We start from the raw sequence: 22,668 nt of genomic DNA, 5'->3' as shown, positions 1-22,668 counted from the left end.
CTTCTTTTCTCGGGAAACAAACTCCCAGATTGGCATCCAGGGAAGCTAGGGTGGAGAGGTTTGCGTAGAGACGCGCCGACGGACCCTCCTGTGCACTTTGGAGAGTCGAACCTCCTCCGGAACCGGCGTCCACCGCGCGCAGACCCGGGAGACTCTGGTGGCGTGGGGTGGCCGCTGCGGCAGCCTAGCCTAGCCTAGCGCGCGCCGCGCAGACGCCCCCAGAGGCGCCGGCTGCGGCGGCCCAAGCAGTTCTGTGTCCTTCGGCCTTGGGAACGGGCGCCGGCGTTGGTCTCCGCAGAGTGGGAAGGCGCAGGCGGCTGCCCGGGCTCGGGCGCCGCTGCAGCTGCTCTGATTGTCGGCCGCCAGCCCCGTGCTCGCCGGCCCGGCTTCCGCCCGCTCTCCTCCCTCACGCATCCTTCCAATTCTCCTTTTCTTCCCCCACCTTTCGTTGACCCATTCTTTTTTCTGCTGTCGCCTGGGGTGCTCCCCCAGCGGAGCGGAGATTACAGAGTGGTCGGGATGCCCCAACTCTCAGGGGCAGCGGCGGCGGCGGGGGGGACCCGGAACTCTGCGCCACGGACGAGATGATTCCCTTCAAGGACGAGGGCGATCCCCAGAAGGAGAAGATCTTCGCCGAAATCAGTCACCCTGAGGAGGAAGGTGACTTAGCCGACATCAAGTCCTCCTTGGTTAACGAGTCCGAAATCATCCCGGCGAGCAACGGACACGAGGTGGCCAGACAAGCACAAACTTCTCAGGAGTCCTACCATGACAAGGCCAGAGAACACCCTGATGAAGGAAAGCATCCAGATGGAGGCCTCTACAACAAGGGACCCTCTTACTCGAGTTATTCAGGGTACATAATGATGCCAAATATGAATAATGACCCATACATGTCAAATGGATCTCTTTCTCCACCCATCCCGAGAACATCAAATAAAGTGCCCGTGGTGCAGCCATCCCATGCAGTCCATCCTCTCACCCTCCTCATCACTTACAGCGACGAGCACTTTTCTCCAGGATCACACCCATCACACATCCCATCAGATGTCAACTCCAAGCAAGGATTCAAAAAAACAGAAGAAAAGCATCAAACGGTCATTTTCAAAATGCCAGTTTTGAACATCTATGATCACAGTATAAACCAATATGTTGTGCAGATATATTATAAATTCAGTCTTCAGTGCAAACAAACAAACAAAAAAAGAAGTAGAGAAGTATGAAGATGATACTCTGAATCTCTGGGATGTCTGTCAGTCCCAGCAGAATGAATTCTGTCATATAGGTGTGGTTTTTCATTGTTAATATTGCTGCCTGCGAAGCTGAGAAGAGGAGAAATGAGTGATGAGAAGGACACCAAAACTTGGGAATATTGAGGGGAGGATGTCGATTTCTCTTGAAATGGTAAATCCCTTTGTCCATCTGATCCAAACAGAGTGTCTGTTTGTCTCAACTAGCCCTTCACAAAATCTGTTTACTAAAGTTCCCGTGTAGGCAGCTCTATTTCCGAAGCCCTTTTCTCAGAACAACACAGTAGTCAGCTGGCCCACCTTAATTCCTCTCCTGCATTCAAATGTTTACCCCTTTATCCATACTTTGTTTTGTTTTCTTCTCATACCGATGAAACCCCTCTCTAAGATCCTGGTAGTAATGTCTCATCTTTCTGCAGCCTTAATGCCCTTGGTGATTTGCTTTGTTGCTGCTCTCCTGAACATATCGGACACCTGCTGTATCCTTTGGCTTTGCCTAGTAACAATCCCCAACCCTCCAGTGCAGGAGCAAATAGTTCTTTTTATGTGTTCGGACTTTTGAGCCTGGTAGCATTGCTGGAGAAAGCTTTGCAATATTGCACTCTTTTCTTTATGTCTCTCTTTCTCTTGGTTTTAACTGATGGGAGAGAGATAACAGATGGGTAGAATTCTAGGAGAGCTTTCTTTAACTGCTTAAACAGTCAGGGAGAAATGTTTAGTGGACCCGGATCCCTTCTTATGTTCCCTTAGTCTCCAGGATGTAGATGTGACTCTTAACCAAAAAGTAGAGAGAAGAGTCAGTCTGGTCACTTAAGGACTAGTAAGGATTCCTCCCAGAAAAGAACCTGCCAGGGTCAAGGATCCTTTTGGGCACTTATCTTTGTTCTGATCTTCCAGTATCACTGGAACTAAGGATCTTCAAGATGCCCTCTGAGGTGGGTGCTTATCCAGAACAATTTCATAGTGTAGGACCACCCTTGCCCTTGGATCGTTGTAGCCACTGGACTGTAATGTCAAGGCAACGTCACCCTGTGATTGGGAGGCTCAGGCTTCTGTTCACAAGCCTTAGTCTTTAAGGAATTTCTCTGTATTATCATTCAAAAATTTATATTTCCGTTTCAGAGAAATACCAGCACAAGTCTGTGTATATAATTGTTCTAAGATGTTCATTTCATCAGTATTTGTAATAATGAAAAACTAAACAATAAAAATTCCACCAATAGGTGAATAAGTAAAGAACTGACAACCATTTCTATTTGGAATAAAGTGTGAAATTTATTCATACTGGCTTCAACGTGATACAACATACTGCTAGTGAATTAGATTGTTTCTCATTATATATATTGTGGTTGTATCTGTGGAAGAAACTGGAAATTTATGTGCATATTTCTTAAAGTGCATAGAAGAATGTCTAGAAAAATACCAAACGGTCAGTGATAGCTATTTCTGGAATGCCACTGCATGAAAAATGAAAGACTTTCCCTTTTACATGGTACCCATCTTGATCATTTAAACATTAAAAAAAAAAGCCTGAATGAGAGTTAATCACATTGAAGTGGATCTTATATAATCTGTCATCATAGAAGGGTGATGTCAGTGAACTGTGGACATACTTTTTGACAGTCAGAAAAATTGCTGAGGGATCTTACCTCTTGATACACTGAAGGGTGAGTCAAATTTGAGAAGTCAGATGTGGTGGAAGAAGTGGAATAAAATGTAACATGTATTCCACTTTTCTAACACTACTTGATTCCCTGATTGTTCACAAAGCACACAGGCTTCTTAGGCACTAGTTTGGAAAGAAAGAGTTTCTAGCTCCCCTTACCTGTAACCAAGCACTCGTTACTGCCCTTTTTATACACTGATCCCGTTTATAATTGGACCTGTAAATCCTGAAGATGCTGCCTTATTTAAACTATTTGAAAAATAGAGGAACATTTTACTCTTCAAAGTCTCATTTTCTCCATTTGGTCTGAAGACTGGTTATGGACTTCTTTTCAATTTTATACCAGTTTGAGTGATACACATTTTATCTAGTTTACTCAGCAGAGACATTGGGGGATAAAATATTGTCCTGGGATCCAGGTCCAGAAAATTTTAATTAGTTTTTAAAAAAATAATGTTGGGAATTAACTTTTATCAGGTAATTAGGGAAGGTGTTCCAAAGAGACTCGTGAGGAAGCTGTCACAAGGGGATCAGTTACAGGAGAAAAGCCCTGTGGGAAGTGATGCAATAATGATGATAATAATAGTAAAAACTGCAACATCAGTTTCTTTTTTTTTCATTATTTAAAGCCATGACATTTAATGAGATTACTTTTTAAAAAATAGACTGTTTAGATTGGTTTCAGGTTTACAGCAGACTGAGCAAAAAAATACAGAATTCCCACATAGCCGTCCCCACCTACACATTTATACTCCCCTACCCTCCACATCCCTCATCAGTGTGTCATATTTGGTACAATCGATAAACAAGCATGGGCACATTATTATCAACCAAAGTCCATAATTTACATTAGGGTTCACTCTTGATGTTGTGAATTCTATGGTCTTTGACAAATGCGTAATGTCCTGTAGCCACCACTATAGTATCATACCTAAAAATCCCTTGTGCTCCATCTGTTCATTCCTCCCTCCCTCCCTCTCCCCAAACCCTTGGAAACCATGATCTTTTTATTGTTTTTGTAGCTGTGCCTTTTCCAGAATGTCATTTGGTTGCAATCGTACAGTTTGTAGCCTTTTCAGACTGGCTTCTTTCATTTACTAATATGTCTTTTAAGTTTCTTCCATGTCTTTCATGGCTTGATAGCTCATTTTTTTCACTGCACATGTATTTTTTAGTTTACATGTATGTACTGTTCATTGTTTCTAAGAACATTTAGAGCTTTAGCTTTTCAAACTTACATAGTTTTCAAAGAAATAAAGCCAACAACAAAATAAAAATTAATTAAAAAAGATACATACACCTTGCTATTAACAGCAACATTATTTATAATTGCCAAGATGTGGAAGCATCCTAAGTGCACGTCAATAGTTGAATAGATAATGAAGATGCAGCATACGTATATGTAATGGAATACAATTCACGCATGAGAAAGAAAGATACTTTGCCATTTGTGGCCCTTCATTCACTTTTTTTTTTTCACTTAAAAAACCAGAATTTTGTAACCGACAACAGGGAAATGCAAATCAAAACCACAATGAAATATTACCTCACACCACTTAGAATGGCTGTTATCAAAAAGACAAGAAATAAGTGTCAGCAAAGATATGGAGAAAAGGGAACCCTTGTGCACTGCTGCTGGAAATGTAAATTGGTACAGCCACTATGGAGACAGTATGGAGATTCTTTAAAAAATTAAAAATTGAACTATCACACAATGCAGCAATTGCACTTCTAGGATATATATACACATATCTGAAGGAGTGTAATCAGTATGTCAAAGAGATATCTGCATTTTGATGTTCACTGGAGCATCCTTCACAATAGCCAAGGTATGGAAATAATCTAAGCATCTGTCAAAGGATGATGGATACGCACACAATGGAGTATTATTTAGCCATAAAGGAAAGAAATTCTCCCATTTACAATAACATGAATGTTCCTTGGGAGTATTATGGTAGGTGAAATAAATCAGACAGAAAAAGACAAATATTGTGCTATCTCACTTTTATATGGAATCTAAAAAATCTGAACTCAGAAACTAAGAATAGATTGATAGTTGCCAGGGGCTGAGGAGTGGGAAAATAGGGACATGTTGGTCAAAGGGTACAAACTTCCAGTTATAAGATGAATAAATTCTGGGAATCTAACATACTCCATGTGACTATAGCTAACAGTATTTCACATTCGATGCCCAGAATTCACTCATCTTCTGTAACACACACACAAAGGTGGTTACTGAGACAATGGAGATGCTAACTAAGACTTCCTCTTTGACCTATGAATTATTGAGAAGTGTGCTGTTTAATTTCCAAGTGCTTGGAGAATTTTCTGTTACATTTCTATTACTAATTTCAAGTTAAGTTCCATTATGAGTTGAGAACATACTTTATATTATTCCAGTTTTTCAAAATCTGCTAAGGTTTGTTCTGTGACCCAGGGTATGGTCTGTTTTGGTAAATAGTCCATGTGCATGTGAAAAGGCTCTGTGTTCTCCTGTTTTAGGTGGAATCGTCTATAAATGTCAATTATATCTAATTGATTTGATAGTGTTGTTCAGTTCTTCTATATCCTTGCTTATTTTCTGTCCGCTAATTATATGTATTACTGAGGGAGGGGTGTGGAAGTCATCAGTTACAACTGTGGATTTTCTATTTCTTGTTTGAATTATATGTTTTAACTTACATAATTTGCAATTGTGTTTTTAAGTACAAATGCATTTTGGATGTCTTCTTGGTGAATCGACTCTTCTTGTAGTTAGTGTCTTCATGGTATATATTTCTAGATTATTTACTTTTAACCTACATAAATCATTATATTCAAAGAGAATTTCACCTAGACAGCATATAGTTATGTCATTTAGAAAAAATCCATTCTGATAATCTCTATTTTAAATGGCATTTTTGGACCATTTATATTTAATGTAATTATTGATCTGTTTGGAGTCATGTCCATCATTTTATTATTATCTGTTTATTTCCTCTGTTTCCCTTTTCATGCCTACTTTTCAGTTATTTGAAGTTTTTTTATGATTCCATTTAAATTCACTTATTTCTTGTGATTTTGACTGTGTCTCTGTGTTTAATTTTTGAAGTCATTTCTGTAGGAGTTACAATATGCATGCTTAACTTTCCCCAGTCCACTTAGAATCAAGATTTTACCTCAAAGGATGCAGACACCTTACACCATATAGGCTTTTTTGCCCTCCCCACTTTAACTACACTTTAAAAAACAAATCCTTAAAAAATGTGGATGTTTTCCCCTGAGGCATCCTTAGGCAGTTCTTTCACTCAGCCTCCTCAAGTTCATCTCCAAAATATGTCCTCTACAGCTCAGGGTCACTCAGAGTGCTGTAGGTTTTGTCCATTGCAACATGGCTGAAGAGTCTTACTCTTCTGAATCTTCCCTTAAGAGGAAGTTGGATATTCACTCTGTTGGCGATGCCCCTGGTGATAGTTTTCATTCTAATTTCATGACTGGAAGGAGAGGTAGAGTCATAAGTATCAACCCTACAACTGAAAATCCTTTTTGTATTAAATGTCTAAAAGGAGACAGTTTTAGAATTCTCAGAGCAAGAATAATGAGGAAGAAAATTGTCTCAACCTTAAGAGAAGATGGTGTTTTTTTCCAAGAGTGAAATAAAGCCTTATTGCAAAATGTAATTACTAGCCTCTTCTGGAAAATGTCTAGTATTTCTGAAAATATGTTTGCACAACTTTCTTAAAGACTTTCATGAAATTAAGAGCCTCATTTGTAAAGTTAAACTTTTCCAATAAGCCCAGGACCATCAGTCTTGTGACAGTCCTAGTAATTTTATCCAGTTATTCCATTTTTGTACTCAGACTGACAGTGTTACCTAGCTACATCTTTTTTGTATAAAAATTTATTAAGTGGTTATATCTATATCCATTTTTAATCTTATTAGAAATTAAACTGAGAACTTAAAAATCTATATATTTGTTTTAGAATAATTGTAAAACAAACATTTCTTTTTAGCACAAGTTTTTTTTACAAATAATATATTTTTATTTAAAATAACTATAATCTGCAAAAAAGTCATGAGAAGAGTGGTATTGTTTTAGATTTCTTGTAAAATTTTAAAATGTCTGGCTCAAAAATATGTTTACTGGGAAGAAATATTTGAACTGGTTTTGGAAGATTCCGTCCCCCCACTCCTTGGCAAGTCTGGAATATAACTTTGACACTTCTTTATGATAAATTCATCTGAGATGCTATTTTACTAAGGAGAGGGTTAAAGGAGTTCTGCCTTTGTTTTCATGGGGAGGAATTCAAGAATATTATTACTCTTCAGATTTTCTTTTGAGTTTGAGGTCTTTACATTCATTAAAGACTCACAATCTTTCTGGACACATCTTTGAAGGCTTGTTTTACTTGTTTATTCCTTAGGGTGTAAATGAAAGGGTTGGGTAAAGGGGCAATTGAGGTGTTGAGCACAGCTACTTATTGAAGGCAAATCCTTCTTTTGCTGAGGGTTTTATGTACATGAAGATGCAGCTGCCGTAAGAGAGGGAGATGACAATCATGTGGGAGGAACATGTGGAAAAGGCCTTCTTCCTTTGCTGAGCAGAGGGGATCTTCAGAACGGTCCAGATGATGTTTGCGTAGGAGAGAATCACCATCACCAGGGTGACCACCAAGGTCACAACTGCTAAGATAAAGTCAGCCAGCTCCAGGAGTCGTGTGTCTGAGCAGGATATTTCTATGAGGGGTCCATAGTCACAAAAATAATGATTCAGCATGTTGGAGGCACAGAAATCCAGTTGACTGGTTAGGACGATTGGGGATACAATGATGAGGAATCCCCCCAGCCAGGAGCAGAGAACCAACTGGATGCAGACTCTGTTGCTCATGATGGTCGTGTAATGCAGGGGTTTGCAGATGGCCACATAGCGGTCATAGGACATGGCAGCCAGAAGGTAAAACTCTGTGACCCCAAGGAATATGGCAAAGAAATACTGAATGAAGCAGCCAGCAAAGCTGGTGCTCTTGTTCCCGGTTGAGATGCTGAACAGTAGCCTAGGAGTAAAAGTGGTTGTAAAGAAAATTTCTAGGAAGGAGAAGTTCCGGAGGAAGAAATACATGGGAGTCTGGAGATGGGAGTCCAGTAGTGTAAGGGTGATGATTGTCAGGTTACCTAAGATGCTGAATACATAGGTGAGGAAGAGAAGTATAAAGATTACAAATTGAATCTCTGGGATGTCTGTCAGTCCCAGCAGAATGAATTCTGTCAAAAAGGTGTGGTTTCTCATTGCTGCCCTTTGCTGCCTATGAAGGTACAAAGGAAAGAAGTCAGTGATGAGAACGGAAGAGGAGCCCAGGAGCATTTAGAAGAGGTTAAGCTTTTCTTATTGAATTGTTTCAAATGCCTTTTTTCCTGTCATTTTGAGATGGATGAGGTTTTCTATGGGACAGAGGGTGACTCGTCACAAGAACGATTTCCCTGAAGTCTCACGTGGGAGGGTGTCCTCCGCGGCCCCTTCTCAGGCTCCCCCTCAGCTCTCCTAGCCTGTCTTCTAAACCAGTGCCTACGTGATCTTTTTCTGTTTTCTATTTTTATTTCCACTTTGAATGATAGCCCTAGTTTTGCTCTTTCATTGCTTCTGCTCATTTGGCAGTAACACCTCATTCCTGTAATTTTCTTGTTCTCTGTGTGAGAAGGAAAGCTCACCTGTTAGCTGCAGTTGAGGAGCCTTTAGGAGGGAATCAGCAATGCTGTTGTAACTGTGGTGACCAAAGATGGCCTAACTTCCCTTTGATGTTTTTGAATTTGTGGACCATTGTAACTAATATTATCAGTCTGTAAATCTTTGCTGCCAGTGTCAGCTTTCCCTCAGGCCCTAGTTCTCCTGTCTTAGATGGTTTTAGCAGAGAAATAGATGGTACCTCTCCAATCAGATCCCTGCTATAATTTTCTTCCGTATCCATGTCTATTATATTAATAAGTATGTGATATTCTCTGGCTAGAAAAATATAACTGGAATCAAAAGTTGCAAGCCTTACTTACAAATTTCTCATGAATAACTTGAATGATTAGGGGGCTATTTATACCATACTTTGAGAATTCATGTAATTAGTTTTTGCTTATTGATAAGGAACAGGTTTCTGAATATTTACATCTTTTTATTATACATTTTACCGTAAATTTGTAATAAAAATTACTTAACTTCTGTTTAAACTTCTCCACAATTCTCAAGTTCTCAAAGCCGTTTTCAGCAGATAACTTATGTACTTGTCTTTTTGTGACTGGCTTATTTTGCTTAGCATAATGTTCTCAAGGTTAATCTATCTTGTACCATGTGATAGGATTTCCCCCCTTTTTAAGGTTAAATAATATTCCATTGTACATATATATTACATTTGTCTGCCTATTTATCTGTAGTGGATGTTTGGGTTGCTTCCATCACTTGATTATTGTGAAAATGCTGCTGTAAACATGGGTGTGCAAATATATCTTCAAAATTCTACTTTCATTTCTTTCGGGTGTATACCCAGCAGCATATCTTGCTGGATCCTATGATAATTCTATTTTCAGTTTTGCTGGATACCACCATACTGCCTTCCAGACTGGCTGCACTCTGTGTGGAATTTTTACATCAAAATGAGTATCTGAAAATCTGTGACACAGAATAAATGCAGAGAGATGTCTGATTCTAAGATAAGAATTAACACATAGGATGCATTCTTTTCAGGCATTGACCATTTTCTGTTTTCTGTGTATATGTCACCTTTCCCCAAAACAGACTGTGAGTTCCTTAAATGCAGAGGAAGGGCAAGAGAACCAACACCTGCTGAATGACTGTAGTGTTGGTTTTATGCCAGGCTCTTCATAAATACATTCTTTCTCTTTTGATGTTCTTTTAGTCCCCAGTAACATTGGCAAAAACACACAGTATAATCAAAATACATGGTTATTAAATAAATGAAAAAAGGTGGTGCCCTTCTCTTTCTTTTACCCCCTCCCCCCATTTTGTTCTCTGTTTACCCTTTGTCCTTGAAAGTCAACCATATAAACTGTGCATTTTCCTAGCTTTTTTTGTCTGACAATGAATAGGAACTTTCAAGAGTTAGTCTAGGGTAAAGTCTCTTCAATCTATAAATTGATGTTACCACTTCCCTTCTCTCTTCCACTGATGAATGATCAATGAGTCATGTCGTCTCTGGTGAGATTTTAGGGGCTGAGAGCCAGGCCTCTGTTAGCAAGGCTGTATTTTGAGATTTTCTTTGTTCATAGTTGGTGCTCCTCTATCCCCCCAAAATAAAAATCTGTATTTCTGTTATGTGTTACTGAGGGTGAGGGGAATACAATAATTTTTAAATGACTTAATGCATGTAAAGTTTGTTTGGGCACAGAACTCCTTCATGCTTTGTTTTCATAATGCTGACCTGTCACTGATGGAAAGAGAAACCTCAGAGAGCACATGATTTCAGGAGGGGCTTTCAGGAACTACTTTAAATTCTTACCCCTGACACTTAGAGGGAGGTGTTCATTTGTACCTGGACTCCTCCATCTGTGCTCTCTAAGCTCCCTTGATGGGCTGAGTCACTTTCCATAAGATACAGGTACAGCCCAAACACAGAACCAGGAAGTGGGCTACCAGATTATGTGGTCATAATATTCTTTTTCAGAAATGTTGGCATTCATTCCAAGAAAGAAGCTTTGAATTTTAGAATCAATTAGGCATTTTCATATTGTTCTGATCTTTTAAGTTTCCTGAAATAAAGAAATCCTTAGCCCCGCTCCATATATCCCTGGCCCATGTGCCTATCTGGAACACCAGAGAGCCATCTTTGCCATTGTCCCTAAGAATGTCCCAATCACAGGATGTGTGGAACCTGAAAATGTCATCCAGTACCTGAATGTCCAGGTTCTTGCACTTCCTGGTCATTAATTGATGGTCTTTGGTGAACAGATGTATGTTATCATTCAAAATTTCACATCCATATTCTATATAAATTCTATGATAATTCTGTTTCAATCATTTTACAAGGATGTTCATTATAGCCTTGTTTATAAATGTAAAAATTTGGAAACAATTAAAATTTCCGTCAATGTGGAAGTGACTAAATAACTTTGGCACATCCAAACTATAAAATGCAATACACCAATACAAATAAATGGGAAATATTTATGTGAACTCACTTGGAAAGATGTATTTGATATATTGCTAAGTGAATAAAGCAAGCTGCCGAACAGTAGTGTATTATCCCATTTAGGTTGAAAAGTATATATCATACATGCTCTAAAACTATATTTTTATGTGCGTAATCACATAGATCTGGAGAAATTTTCAGTATTGCTTTTATGGAGTTAGATGAGGAAGTGGAGGACATAAGGGGAGCTGTCTCTTTTTACTTTCTATTTGTCTGTATTCCATGAATACTGTAAAACAAGCGTGAGTTACTTTTTAATTAAGAAAAATCACAGTAATATAATTTCATGCTCTATAATCACAAACAGGTAACACTGATTTAACTAGAAGCTGAGAATATACTTACACTTGGCTTTCAGGGCAAGTTCTGTAGGGTTTTACCCGTGCACCTCTATGGAATGAATCGCAGTTTAGAAGTCAGATGTGGAGGAAAGGTGGCATAAAACTGAACTTGTCTGCTTTCCCACTGCTACTTACTGACCTAATTCATCTCAAAAGTTCACAAACTTATGACAATTTGGTAGAAAAGCTCCTACTCCTCCTGCTGTATATCAGCTTAGCTGTCATTTGCCACTTGTTATCTCCACATTAAATGTAAAATGCCCCCCAGCCAGCAGGTAATCCTTTGAGATGTGATTTATTTAAGTTAAATGTGTTTATGGTAGTGATAATAGAAACCACCCTCCCTTCAAAGTCTTGTTTCCTCCATTCTGACTCATCAGAGCCTGGATATGTGCTGCTTCTGATTTTACACCAGATGGAAGCATATTTTAAATATTCTGTTCTGGGGAGACCTCAGCATAATCAGATGAGGAAGGAGAGAAAGATCCCAGGAGACCCCCATTCAGAGCGTGCCAGTGAACCCTATTTGCTGAGAACTCTGGAATTGAACTTTTAATAAGGGACTGGGGAAGAAGTCCAAAGAGATGCTGAGGAAGTTAGCAGGAGAGCATCAGTATAGTTCAAAAGCCTCGTGGAAGTTGGAGTAATGACAACGATGAAAAATAATCGTGGGAACTAGAACAGTATATTTTTTGAGCCATTTACCATGTGCTACGCATAACACTACACAACACACCTTCATTATATTGTGCATAATGCTGGACGACATACCTTAATTATTTGTTTAATGTTCCTAACACCATATGCCTCCTAAAGAACAAGGTGTAGGAGGCCATTTGCCTTCTGTTGCCATGGTAATCTTACATTGGTCAGGTAACACGAGCTATGTAGAGGGTTTAGCGTTTTCCCCATTAGCCCCTTTCCCTTCACTTTAGTCTTCTGTGCCCTGAAAAGGAAAAGTCTACCAAGTTTCTGATAGATGTGCGTGGTGGATGTGTGTGTTTGCTGAAGGAGACTTACAGCAAGCACTCAGTCATAAGGTATTACAAGTGTCCTCAGCTTCAGTCACACTGTGAGAGGTCCATCCTTGTTCCTCTGCCCCAAACCTCCTGGTTAACCAATCCTCCAACTTTTTTTTTCATTCCAAGTCTCTGATTATATAGACAAACCATTATCTTCTAAGCACTGAATGGTATAGGTCTAACCCTCTAGACATCTCTCCTTCCAGACAGAGTGACAACTGTTAATATCAAAGTTCTGCTGGTGGGATGATTTCCCTTCCCAACTACTGTTCATGGCCGTGCCTCATTGGTGTTGTAACACCATGCTAGTCCACCTCTGGCTCATGTCAGTATATGGCACAGAGCCATTTGTAAAGAAGGCTTTATTTTCTCTTCCCTAGTCCATTAGTCATTGGGAACCCGCCTCCCTGACCCCCACCAAACATGAAGTTACAGGTGTGGTTTGAGGTAGGAGAGGCACCAGAGGAAGAGTTAATACATCAGGAGTGCGAGCCTTCTGCCTGTGCACGTTGCTTCTGCCTTGAAGGGTCTGCATGAGCTTCATCTCCTATGTCTCACTTCCACTTGAAGCTGGGGCATTTTCAGACACTTCTATTTTTATGACTTTGAAAAATATTCACTCAGTTCATGATGAGTAGTTCAAGGTGCATGTTTTTAGCTTGCCCCATGAATAGACATTCAGTCTGTGCCAGGCCCAGTAACAAGCAAAACACTTATTTCTCAGAACAGCAAGTTAATTGCTAAAGATGGTGTGGATTTATCTTAGGGGGTTTGTATTCAGACTTACCTATGGGAGCATGCCACAAATTCTACACTGTGTCCTGATCTCCCACCGACACTTTGAATACTTTGAAATCCAGAGTCATAAGGACTCTGCTTGCATCAAAGTCTGGGCCATCTGGAGAGCTTTCCCTTATTATGAGCAGTTTTATGGATTACTTAGTACGTGGGCCAGAACAGCAGTCACCAATTTGGTGTATGTTATCTCATCAATGTAGTGTATTGTACTTTTTGATTCCTCTTAGGAGGTACAAAATGTAGTAATTTTTATTCTAATTTGAAGGTATACCTTGATATGCCCTTAGACACCCGGAATCCCAGAAACTTCACTGAGGAAGCAGTGAATGACAGTGTCTTGGAATTTATCTTCTTCCCCTGGGCAAGCGTGTGTCTTACCATGGAATCCAGCTACTTGTTTCTTAGGTCCTCTTGTCCTCAGTGTCGTGAACAGACCCACAGCTTGAAGTAGAGCCAGCCAGCTGAGCCAAGCTGAGTTCACCAGCCCACAGAACATCACACTGGTTCAGTGCATCAATCTCTGTAGCTATTCAAGTCACCAAACAATCAAACCAGGAGTAAGTGGTAGAGTTGGGGTAAGCCAGTTGCTAAATTTATCAGTGAACCAACAAGATACCTGAGGGAGTAGTTGAACAAGGAGTGAAACAATCTGATGACATGTGCTTTAACGGAATTACAGGTTTTGAAAATAAAGGACAATGGAGAGAATGGAAAAGAATCTGAAAAGAAAACAAAACATGTATGTGTATGTATAACTGAATCGCTTTGCTGTATACCTGAAACTGACATTGTAAATCAACTGCACTTCAAAAATTTTTTTTAAAAAGGAAAAAGAAATATTAAATTTCTCTTCCCTCTCCAATAAGATAATTAGTTTTAATATCATCCATTGTATAATAATGAATGGGAATATGACAAAAGAATGGAAGAGAATTAAGGATAAGAGAATACATATATGAGATGCTCCCTAACTTCTCCAGGTGGTAGTATCTGCTCTGTCCTCTCCCTTTTGATTGCGTTGGTGTATTTCTGCTATAATACTTACCATGAGGTCTCCTACTGGTTATAAGGGCCTTGAGTGTAGAAGCATGACTTTTCACCCATTTATCTGCAGCGTTTTTTGCAGTCTTGGTGTAAGTAGACCATCAACAAATGTTACTCTACTGACTATCTCGTGAATTAAAAAAAAAAAAGGCAGTGGAGAGGCAGGAGGGTACCTGCCTCCTCTCCAGGATCAGAAATATGTGAAGGACAGGTGTGCTGAGAATTTTCAGAGGATTTTGAAGATGACAGATCACTCGGTGGTAATGAAGGATGATCTAGAGAGTTTTCTGGTAGTGATTAAGTTGACAGGGAGGAAATAACAGGATGTAATTCGTTCTGAAGTTCTCTTAGGAGAAGGAACATCAGCTGTAATTGTTACCTCTTCTGGGCCTGTTAGTCAGTGCCGAGGGCAGAGTGTTGAAAGAGCTGGGCCAGAGCTAGTTGAGGTAGTGCCTTGTGGACTGTGGTGAAGAATTTGGAATTTAAGTAATGGGAAGCTCTCAGAGGGTTTTAAGAAAGAAAGTGACATGATATGATTTATATTTTTAAAAGATGAAACCATGAGACATTGTTTTCCTCAGTCTGTCTCACTACAGTTTTTGTTGTTTTTGTTTTTTAACATTTTTATTGATTTATAATCATTTTACAATGTTGTGTGTAATTCCAGTGTACAGCACAATTTTTCAGTTATACATGAACATATATATATTCATTGTCACATTTTTTTCTCTGTGAGCTACCATAAGATCTTGTGTATATTTCCCTGTGCTATACAGCATAATCTTGTTTATCTATTGTACAATTTTGAAATCCCAGTGTATCTCTTCCCACCCCCTACCCCCTTGGCAACCACAAGTTTGTATTCTATGTCTGTGAGTCTATTTCTGTTTTGTATTTGTGCTTTTTTTTTTTTTTAGTTTCCACATATGAGCGATCTCATATGTTATTTTTCCAGCTTTTGTTTTTAATTGAAGTATAGTTGATTTACAATGTTGTGTTAGTTTCAGGTGTACAACAAAGTGATTCAGTTATACATAATATATATGTATGTTGTTTTCAGATTCTTTTCCATTATAGGTTATTAGAAGTTATTGAATATAGTTCCCTGTGCTACACAGTAGGTCTTTGTTGTTTATATATTGTATATATAGTAGTGTGTATATGTAATCCCAAAATTAATTTATCATCCCCCCCTGCTGCTCTCCTCTTTGGTAACTGTAAGTTTGTTTTCAGTGTCTTTGAGTCTATTCCTGTTTTGTAAATAAGGTCATTTGTATCATTTTTTAAAGGTTCCACCTATAACTGATAATCATATGACTTCTCTTTCTCTCTCTGACTTAGACTTCACTTAATATGATAGTCTCTAGGTCCACCCATGTTGCTGCAAATGGCATTATTTCATTCTTTTTTATGGCTGAGTAGTTTCCCATTGTATATATATATGCCACATCTTCTTTGTCCAGTCATCTGTTGATGGACACTTAGGTTGCTTCCATGTCTTGGCTGTTGTAAATAGTGCTGCTGTCAACACTGGGGTTCATGTGTCTTTTTGAATTAGAGTTTCCTCTGGATATATGGCCAGGAGTGGGATTGCTGGATCATATGGTAAGTTTGTTTTTAGTTTTTAAAGGGACCTCTGTACTGTTCTGTATAGTGGCCACCCCAGTTTACATTCCCACCAACATTTCACTACAATTTTCATGGCGGTAATTTGCTCTGCCAAATTTCTTTAGCTAGTTTTGTTTACAGGACTTGGCTGTCATTTGGGAAAGAAAAGGTAACATATCCTAGCCTATAAGGTGTTTTCATCTTTTGCTCACAAGTTCTCATGTTCTCTTTTCCTTCTGTATGTGTGGGAAGATCACACTGCTTGGATCTTTTGCATTTGTTGACACGTTTCGGCCAGTGGGTTTTAGGCGGAGCTTTTAATTGCAGATTTGAGACATTTCCTGTTTTGTGTGTTTCCTTCTGTGACCCTTGAAGCATCTCATGTGGGGACGGCAGCATTATAAGATGATGCAGAAGTTACCATGTGGAGCAGAGTTGGCTGCTGACCCACACTGAACATATAGTATGAGAGGTTATAAACTTTGGTTATTTAAGTCACTGAGATTTTGAGGCTGTTTACTTCTATAGTACACTGGTACACTGCTTCTCTTGATTGCATTTTAATAGGAAGAAGACTCAAAAGAAAATAATTTAATTCCTAATAGTAGATTGTAGATATAAGGGATAGATTAACGGGGAACACACTTTTATAAAAGGGTATGTGTGTCTCTTAGACTTCTGAAAACATGCTTAGACAGCTTTTGTGAAAATCTGATTCTTTTAATTTATTTACCTATAAATATCCGTGAGAAAAGGAGAAAAAAACTCTTAAAATAATGTTAAACAAGGTGACATTAACAGAGGATTTGTCTGTGGATATCTCTACAAAGAAATAACTATGTGGTTCAAAATAGGCTTGAAAGTGTTCAGGAGAGAAAGAGTTTGGCCCTTTAAAATAAACTAGTAGATGATAAAATTGTGACCAACCTCAAGTTTATGTCAGGCCCTGCTGTGTGGAGCGCCCGGCCAGATGGGCCGTGTTGCCCCCTCGGGATCAGAGAACACTGACTCGGTTGCTCTTTGGTCTTGCAGCTGGTCGAGGACGTGAGAGGGGACTCTGCTGGGGTGGCTCCTGGGAGATGGATCCCACCCTGCCCCGCAGCCCTCAGTGCCCTACTCATCACCGACGCTCAGCTCTGCCTCTTGGAAGCTGCCACTTCCCTCCACATCCACCAGCACCCTCCGGTCTCCCAGTTCCCACCTGAAAGCTGCTCTGCCTTGCTCTGTCCACCCAGCCCCGCTACTCCAACCTAGAGCAGCCAGAGCAAGTCCACCCCCAGTCCTGTAGGGCTTCTGTGGCTCTGAGCAAGTGGTCAGCTGTCTGTGCCCCCTCTCCCCGTGCTCCCACCCAGCAGCAGAGAGTAGAGCTCCCGCCTCTGGTCCCTCCCCCGTGATCGATCATCAAAGGCCTGCCCCACGCAGGACCCTGGGGTGGAGGGACACTGCCGCCGTGGCTGGAGGTCAGAGCCAGAACGTCAGGTGCAAACCTGAGTTTTGCCACAAACTGGCTGTCTCAGGCTGGAAGTGGTCTTTTGAGAAACAGCAGGAGCAGACCCTCTGCCTGGTTTCTTTCCATCTGAAGGGACCCCGCTGAGCCCTGGCACCAGCAGGTCGGGCAGGGTGTCGTGGTGCTGGCTCTCCATAGTTCAGAGCCACAGAGGCACCTGCCCAGTGGACACTAGCCCGCTGAAGGGTGTGAGGACTCCGTGTGATGTGGTCCCCGGGGCCACCATCACTCGTGGACACTTGTTTTGCATTCCAACACACTATTGAGAATTCACATACATGGGAAGCTCTCCTCCCATGCCCCCTACCCCCTTTCCCCCCAACTCACCCCCCCCACCCGAGTGCACCCCCTGCTGCCGAGGGAAAACTTAAGACGCCTCACTGAGCAAACACTCCAAGACCCTATTGCAAGGACCTCAGCCTCCTGCTTGCACCACTCCTCCTGCTGCTGCAAGGCCTCCACTTCCTTCTCCAACTTATAATACCTCTCCTGCAGCCTCTGGAGCTCAGCCAAGGACTCCTCTATGCTCAGGGCCGGGGGCTACCCTGGGATGTGCCCACGCCCTTCCCTCCCTGCCACGACCCGCGGCTCCTGTTCTGCTGGCACCTTTCTCCTCCACAAGATGACTGTTAAGAGGCAAAGGATCCCAAAGGTGTTATAGAACCAGGACGTCAGGTGGAATGTGGTCCCAGGCCAGGGGCCCGCCAGCACCTCGGCCCAGTGACCCATCAGGAGGAGGACCACACTCTGAAGAGTCCCAGGCCTGCCCTTGCCAAAGGCCGCCGTCGCCTCCTTCGTCAGCCACTGACGCCACTGCTCCGGCCACAGCAGCTGCAGATGGAGTCTGGCCTGAGCTGGTGGCCTCAGGTCTTTCATATGGCGGTCACGGTCAGGATGCCCTGTGGGTCCAGGTTGCTTTTGCTGCTCCATTACCCGGCCTCCGGTCTGGCTGGCTGGCTGTAGGGCAGGCTGGGCTGGTGGTTCTTCCCTTCGTGACGGTTGGTGCTGGGAGTCACGGAGGGAGCCAGGGCCAAGGTTACCAGGAGGTGATCTGAGCTTTCTGGGGCCCCTCTCCTCACCCTCTGCAGCCTCTGGGTTCATATGCCTGGAGGGCAGCATGGGAACAGCATGCATGAGGCCTGGCAGGATGTCTTCCTCTTCCACCATGTAGCAGCCTCTTCCTGCCAGCTGACCTGGGCCTGGCAGAGGTGCTGACAGCCACAGGCAGAAGGCAGCCATGGAAAGATTGAGGCTGGATACCCACAGCACAGTTCGACGGGGTCCTGGGGAGTGCGGCATGGGGGTCTGTGGCTGCCCTCTCTCTAATTTCTCCTCGTGGGCTCTTGGCTGGCCTGTTGGATGCTCTGTTGGGACGCCAGAGGCCTGGAAGGGGCGCTCCCAGGATGGGCAGGGGTCTGCTGTGCTCCTGTTCTCGGAGCCTGATCCCCTACCGCGGGGCTGGAACCAGAAGGAGAGGAGCCAGGCCAGCCCATGCCGGTGCAAGGGGCACCGGGTGTGGGTACGCAGACTTGCCGCCAGCAGAGGGGCCCAAAGGTGGATCCAGGCATTAAAGTGGGGTACACAGTGTGGGTGAGGGTCCTGGAGCAAGAGGATTGGGCATGGAGTGCGGCAGAGGTGGGAGTGGAGAAGGCAGTTGAGGACGCGGCCACAAGCAGAAAGAGAACCAGAAAGGCCATCTCTGCTATGGCTGACCTCGGCAGCGGCCCCGGCTTTTATAACTGCCCGTGGTGCATCATGATGCCTCCCTGTGACCCCCGCGGCCCTTCTGACCGATTGCCAGACTGCTCTCAGCAGGCCATGCCTCCGGCCAATCGCCAGGAGGCTCTCAGTGTGTCCCTCTGTAATGGAAAAGAACAAATCTGACTCCATATTAGATGTGTTCCTGTGACTTTAACCACTGCAGTTTTCCAGGCTTAGCCTGGCCAGCTCTGCACCTTTTGTAAAACAGTGTTGCCTTTAGCCTGAAATGTACAGGAGAGCCTATTCTCGGGGCTCTGACCTTTAAGGATGTTAGCACTCCTGCACTTCTGTGGAGATGGCAAGTTGCCAAACAGAAAACAACCTTTGTTTTGTTGAAAGCTTACAGGGACACCAAGGCCTGACCCACATGGACAGCTGCAGGAACAAAGGCTTCCTGTGGCAAGAAGTTTGCAACAACCATCCACAACGCCTCCCCTGTTTTTCTGTGTAAAAGGAGACCGTATTCTGACTGGAGTAGGATGGTTTTCCAAGACAGTCTATCATCCTCTCGGTCGGCCAGCTTTCCAAGTAAAGTTGCTATTCCTTGCCCCAGCACCTCATCTCCAGACTTACTGGCCTGTTGTGCAGCAAGCAGAATGAATTTGGACTCAGTAACAAGTGGGATTTCCAGTCGCTGAAGAGGGGCACCACGGGAGGGGCAGGCTTTAGGGGCGGGGAAGCAAGGGCGAGCTTTACCTCAGACGAGCAGGGTTTGAGGAGCTATTACACGTCCAAATAGAGCTGCCAAATGCACAGTTGGAGATGTGGGTCCAGAGTTCAAGAAAGAAGTTAGAAGGACAAAGATGGTAACTTGGAGGCTCCCGAATTTCCCTTCTACCACAGAGGCACAGAGTACATGGCTTTTCATGCAGCAATTGCCTCTGAGAGAAACCCAGAGCCTGGCGCAGTGGTTCCTACACATCAAGTAACAGAAAACATCCACATCAGAAGGGGTAGGAAAGGCACATCCTCCCCATAAACCCCACCCCCAGCGCAGTGCCCTGCAATTGAGGGGACCCCCAACTCCCAGCTTCTCCCTGTGGAGTGAGGGATCTAAACTGAACAACTAGCACCGCCCCCCCCCCCAATTTTAACTAAAGCTTCCATCCAAGGGACAAGCTCCCATGTCACTGACCTCTGAAAATAAGCAGGGCCTGTGTCCACCAGTCCTACAGGAATGCAGCAAACAGGGAACCAGTGGGAGCACCAGCACCCGTTCGGCTACTCCCTTAGGCCCCAGCTCAGAGGATGTAGATAGAAATGCCATCTTCCCGCTTCCACTTTCCTGGCAGGGGTTTGGCTGCAGACTTTGCAAAGGGCTGCATGGGGCCCAGCATCTAGTTAGCACACACCCAGGTGCCAGCTGTGACCCTCCCCAGAGCCCCGCCTTCTCCCTCTGGTTTACTCCAATAGTAAAACCAAGCATCTCCCTGGAAGGAGCTTGTCCACACAACTAGTGCCCCAGCTTTTACAGCTGCCATTCGAGGGATGGGCCCTCAATCACCCGGGTTTGGTATCCTGCAGGACTTACACTCTCGAGTCCCACAGGGCTGAAACAAAAATGCACTTTTTAAACGGACACAGGAATACCCCCCAGCTATACCCCACAGCTCAGCATGGAATGAGCAAGTACAAACACTCTTCTCCCAGTTTCTCTATAGAAAGGCCTTCATTACACACTTCTCAGTCCTGTCTGAGGATCCAGCTTCCAATCAACCCACATTTAGGCGCTGCCTAAGAGTTTCCCCTTTGGAAAACTGATGGGTCTTGGGAGCCGCTGAAAACAAAGAGAGCAGTTCGGACAATGGCTGAGGTTTAAACAGACAACCAGGAGCTCAGGCTGGGCTGACTGCCAGGGTTCAACACCTGCAGGAGACCATTCCATCCAGACTGGGAGAGGCGGTGGTTTCATCTAATGTGCAGAAACCAACACAGAGAGTCAAGGAAGAAACAGGGGAATAGATTCCAAACAAAAGAAGAAGCTAAATCTCCAGAAACTCACAATAATGAAATAAAAAGAAATGATTTACCTGATAGAGAGTTCAAAATAACAGTCATAAAGATGCTCACTAATTCAAGAAAGCAATGCATGAACAAAGTGAAAACTTCAACAAGAGATAGAAAATATTGAAAAGTAGAAAACAGCAGTCATAGAACTGAAAAATAGAATAAAAATAATTGAACTGAAAAATTCAGTTGAGAGGTTCAATAGTAGACTAGATTGAGCAAAAGGAATGATCAACAAACTTGAAAATGGGGCAGTAGAAGTTATTCAAGCAGAGAGCAAGAAGGAAAAAGAGTGAAGAGTGAAGATACTTAGTGGCCTTTCAGGAACCACCAAGCAGGTGAACATGGACATTATAGAGGTTCCAGAGGAGAGGAGAGAGGAAAAGAGGCAGAACGCCTATTCGAAGAAATAAGGGTGAAAACCTCCCTAAACTGGGGCAAGAAACAGACGTCCTGACCCAGGAAGCGCAGAACTCCAAATAAGCTGCATCTAAAGAATCCCACAGTGAGACACATTGTAATCCAACAGAAGTTAAAGACAAGGAGACAGTCTTAAAAGCAGCAAAACAAAAGCAACTTATTATGATACGGGGATGTTCATAAGACTGCCAGTGGATTTTTGAGCAGAAATTTTGCGGGCCAGAAGACAGCTCTCAGGATGATATACATTCAAAGTGCTGAAAGAAAAAACTGTCAACCAAGAATCCTCTACCTGGCAAAGCTGTCCTCCAGAATTAAAGGAGAGAGAAAGAGTTTTACAGACAAACAATAGCTGAAGAAGAAAGAGGAAATGAAATGATGCAAATTAGTAACAGGAAAATATAGTAAAGCATAAAACTCACCGATAAAATTAAAAATAGAGTCCCATTCAGAATACTTTCCTATTGTAATGCTGCTGGTGGTGAAATCACTTATAAATCTAGTATGAAGGTTAAATAACAAAGCAGTGAAGTAACTATAATTACAATAATTTGTTGATGGATACACAGGTAAAAATAGATAAATTGTGACATTAAAGACCTAAAATGGCAGGGGTGGGGAGTAGAAATGCAGAGCTTTAATGTGTGTGAAAATTTGTTATCAGCTTAAAACAGACTGTTATGTTTTCTGTAATTCTTATGGTAAACACAAAGCAAAAATACACAGTAGATATATACAAAAAGAGAAAGGAATTTAAGAATAGCACTGCGTAAAATTACCAAATCACAGAGAAAGAGAGGAACAGAGGAACAGAGGAATTACAAAACAGCCAAGAAATAGTGAACTAAATGGCAGTAGTAAGTCCTTACCTATCAATTATTACTTCCAAGTGTAAGTGGACTAAATTCTCTACTCACAAGACACAGAGTAGCTAAATGGATTAAAAAAAATAAGACCCAACAATATGCTACCTACAAAACACTCACCAGCTTTCAAGACATATGCAGACTGAAAGTGAAAGGATGGAAAAAGTTATTCCACGCAAATGAAAACCAAAAGAAAGCAGAGGTAGCTG

General features: G+C 42.3%; 1 protein-coding gene and 1 pseudogene across 1 annotated transcript; one reads left to right on the top strand and one right to left on the bottom strand.

Moving 5' to 3' along the window:
- Positions 1-455: 455 nt before the first annotated feature.
- Positions 456-2,391, top strand: LOC140700044 (lymphoid enhancer-binding factor 1 pseudogene; annotated as a pseudogene).
- A 4,979-nt stretch (positions 2,392-7,370) lies between these two features.
- Positions 7,371-8,183, bottom strand: LOC140700043 (olfactory receptor 2AP1-like). The gene has a single exon (XM_072972581.1). It carries the CDS (start codon positions 8,181-8,183, stop codon positions 7,371-7,373), a length of 813 nt encoding a protein of 270 aa, XP_072828682.1.
- Between the last annotated feature and the right edge of the window lie 14,485 nt (positions 8,184-22,668).

This window comes from Vicugna pacos, chromosome 12 (genome assembly GCF_048564905.1).
Source record: "Vicugna pacos chromosome 12, VicPac4, whole genome shotgun sequence".
Taxonomy (NCBI): domain Eukaryota; kingdom Metazoa; phylum Chordata; class Mammalia; order Artiodactyla; family Camelidae; genus Vicugna; species Vicugna pacos.
Note: the sequence above shows the minus strand (reverse complement) of the source record. Positions and strands in the feature narration are given on the sequence as shown.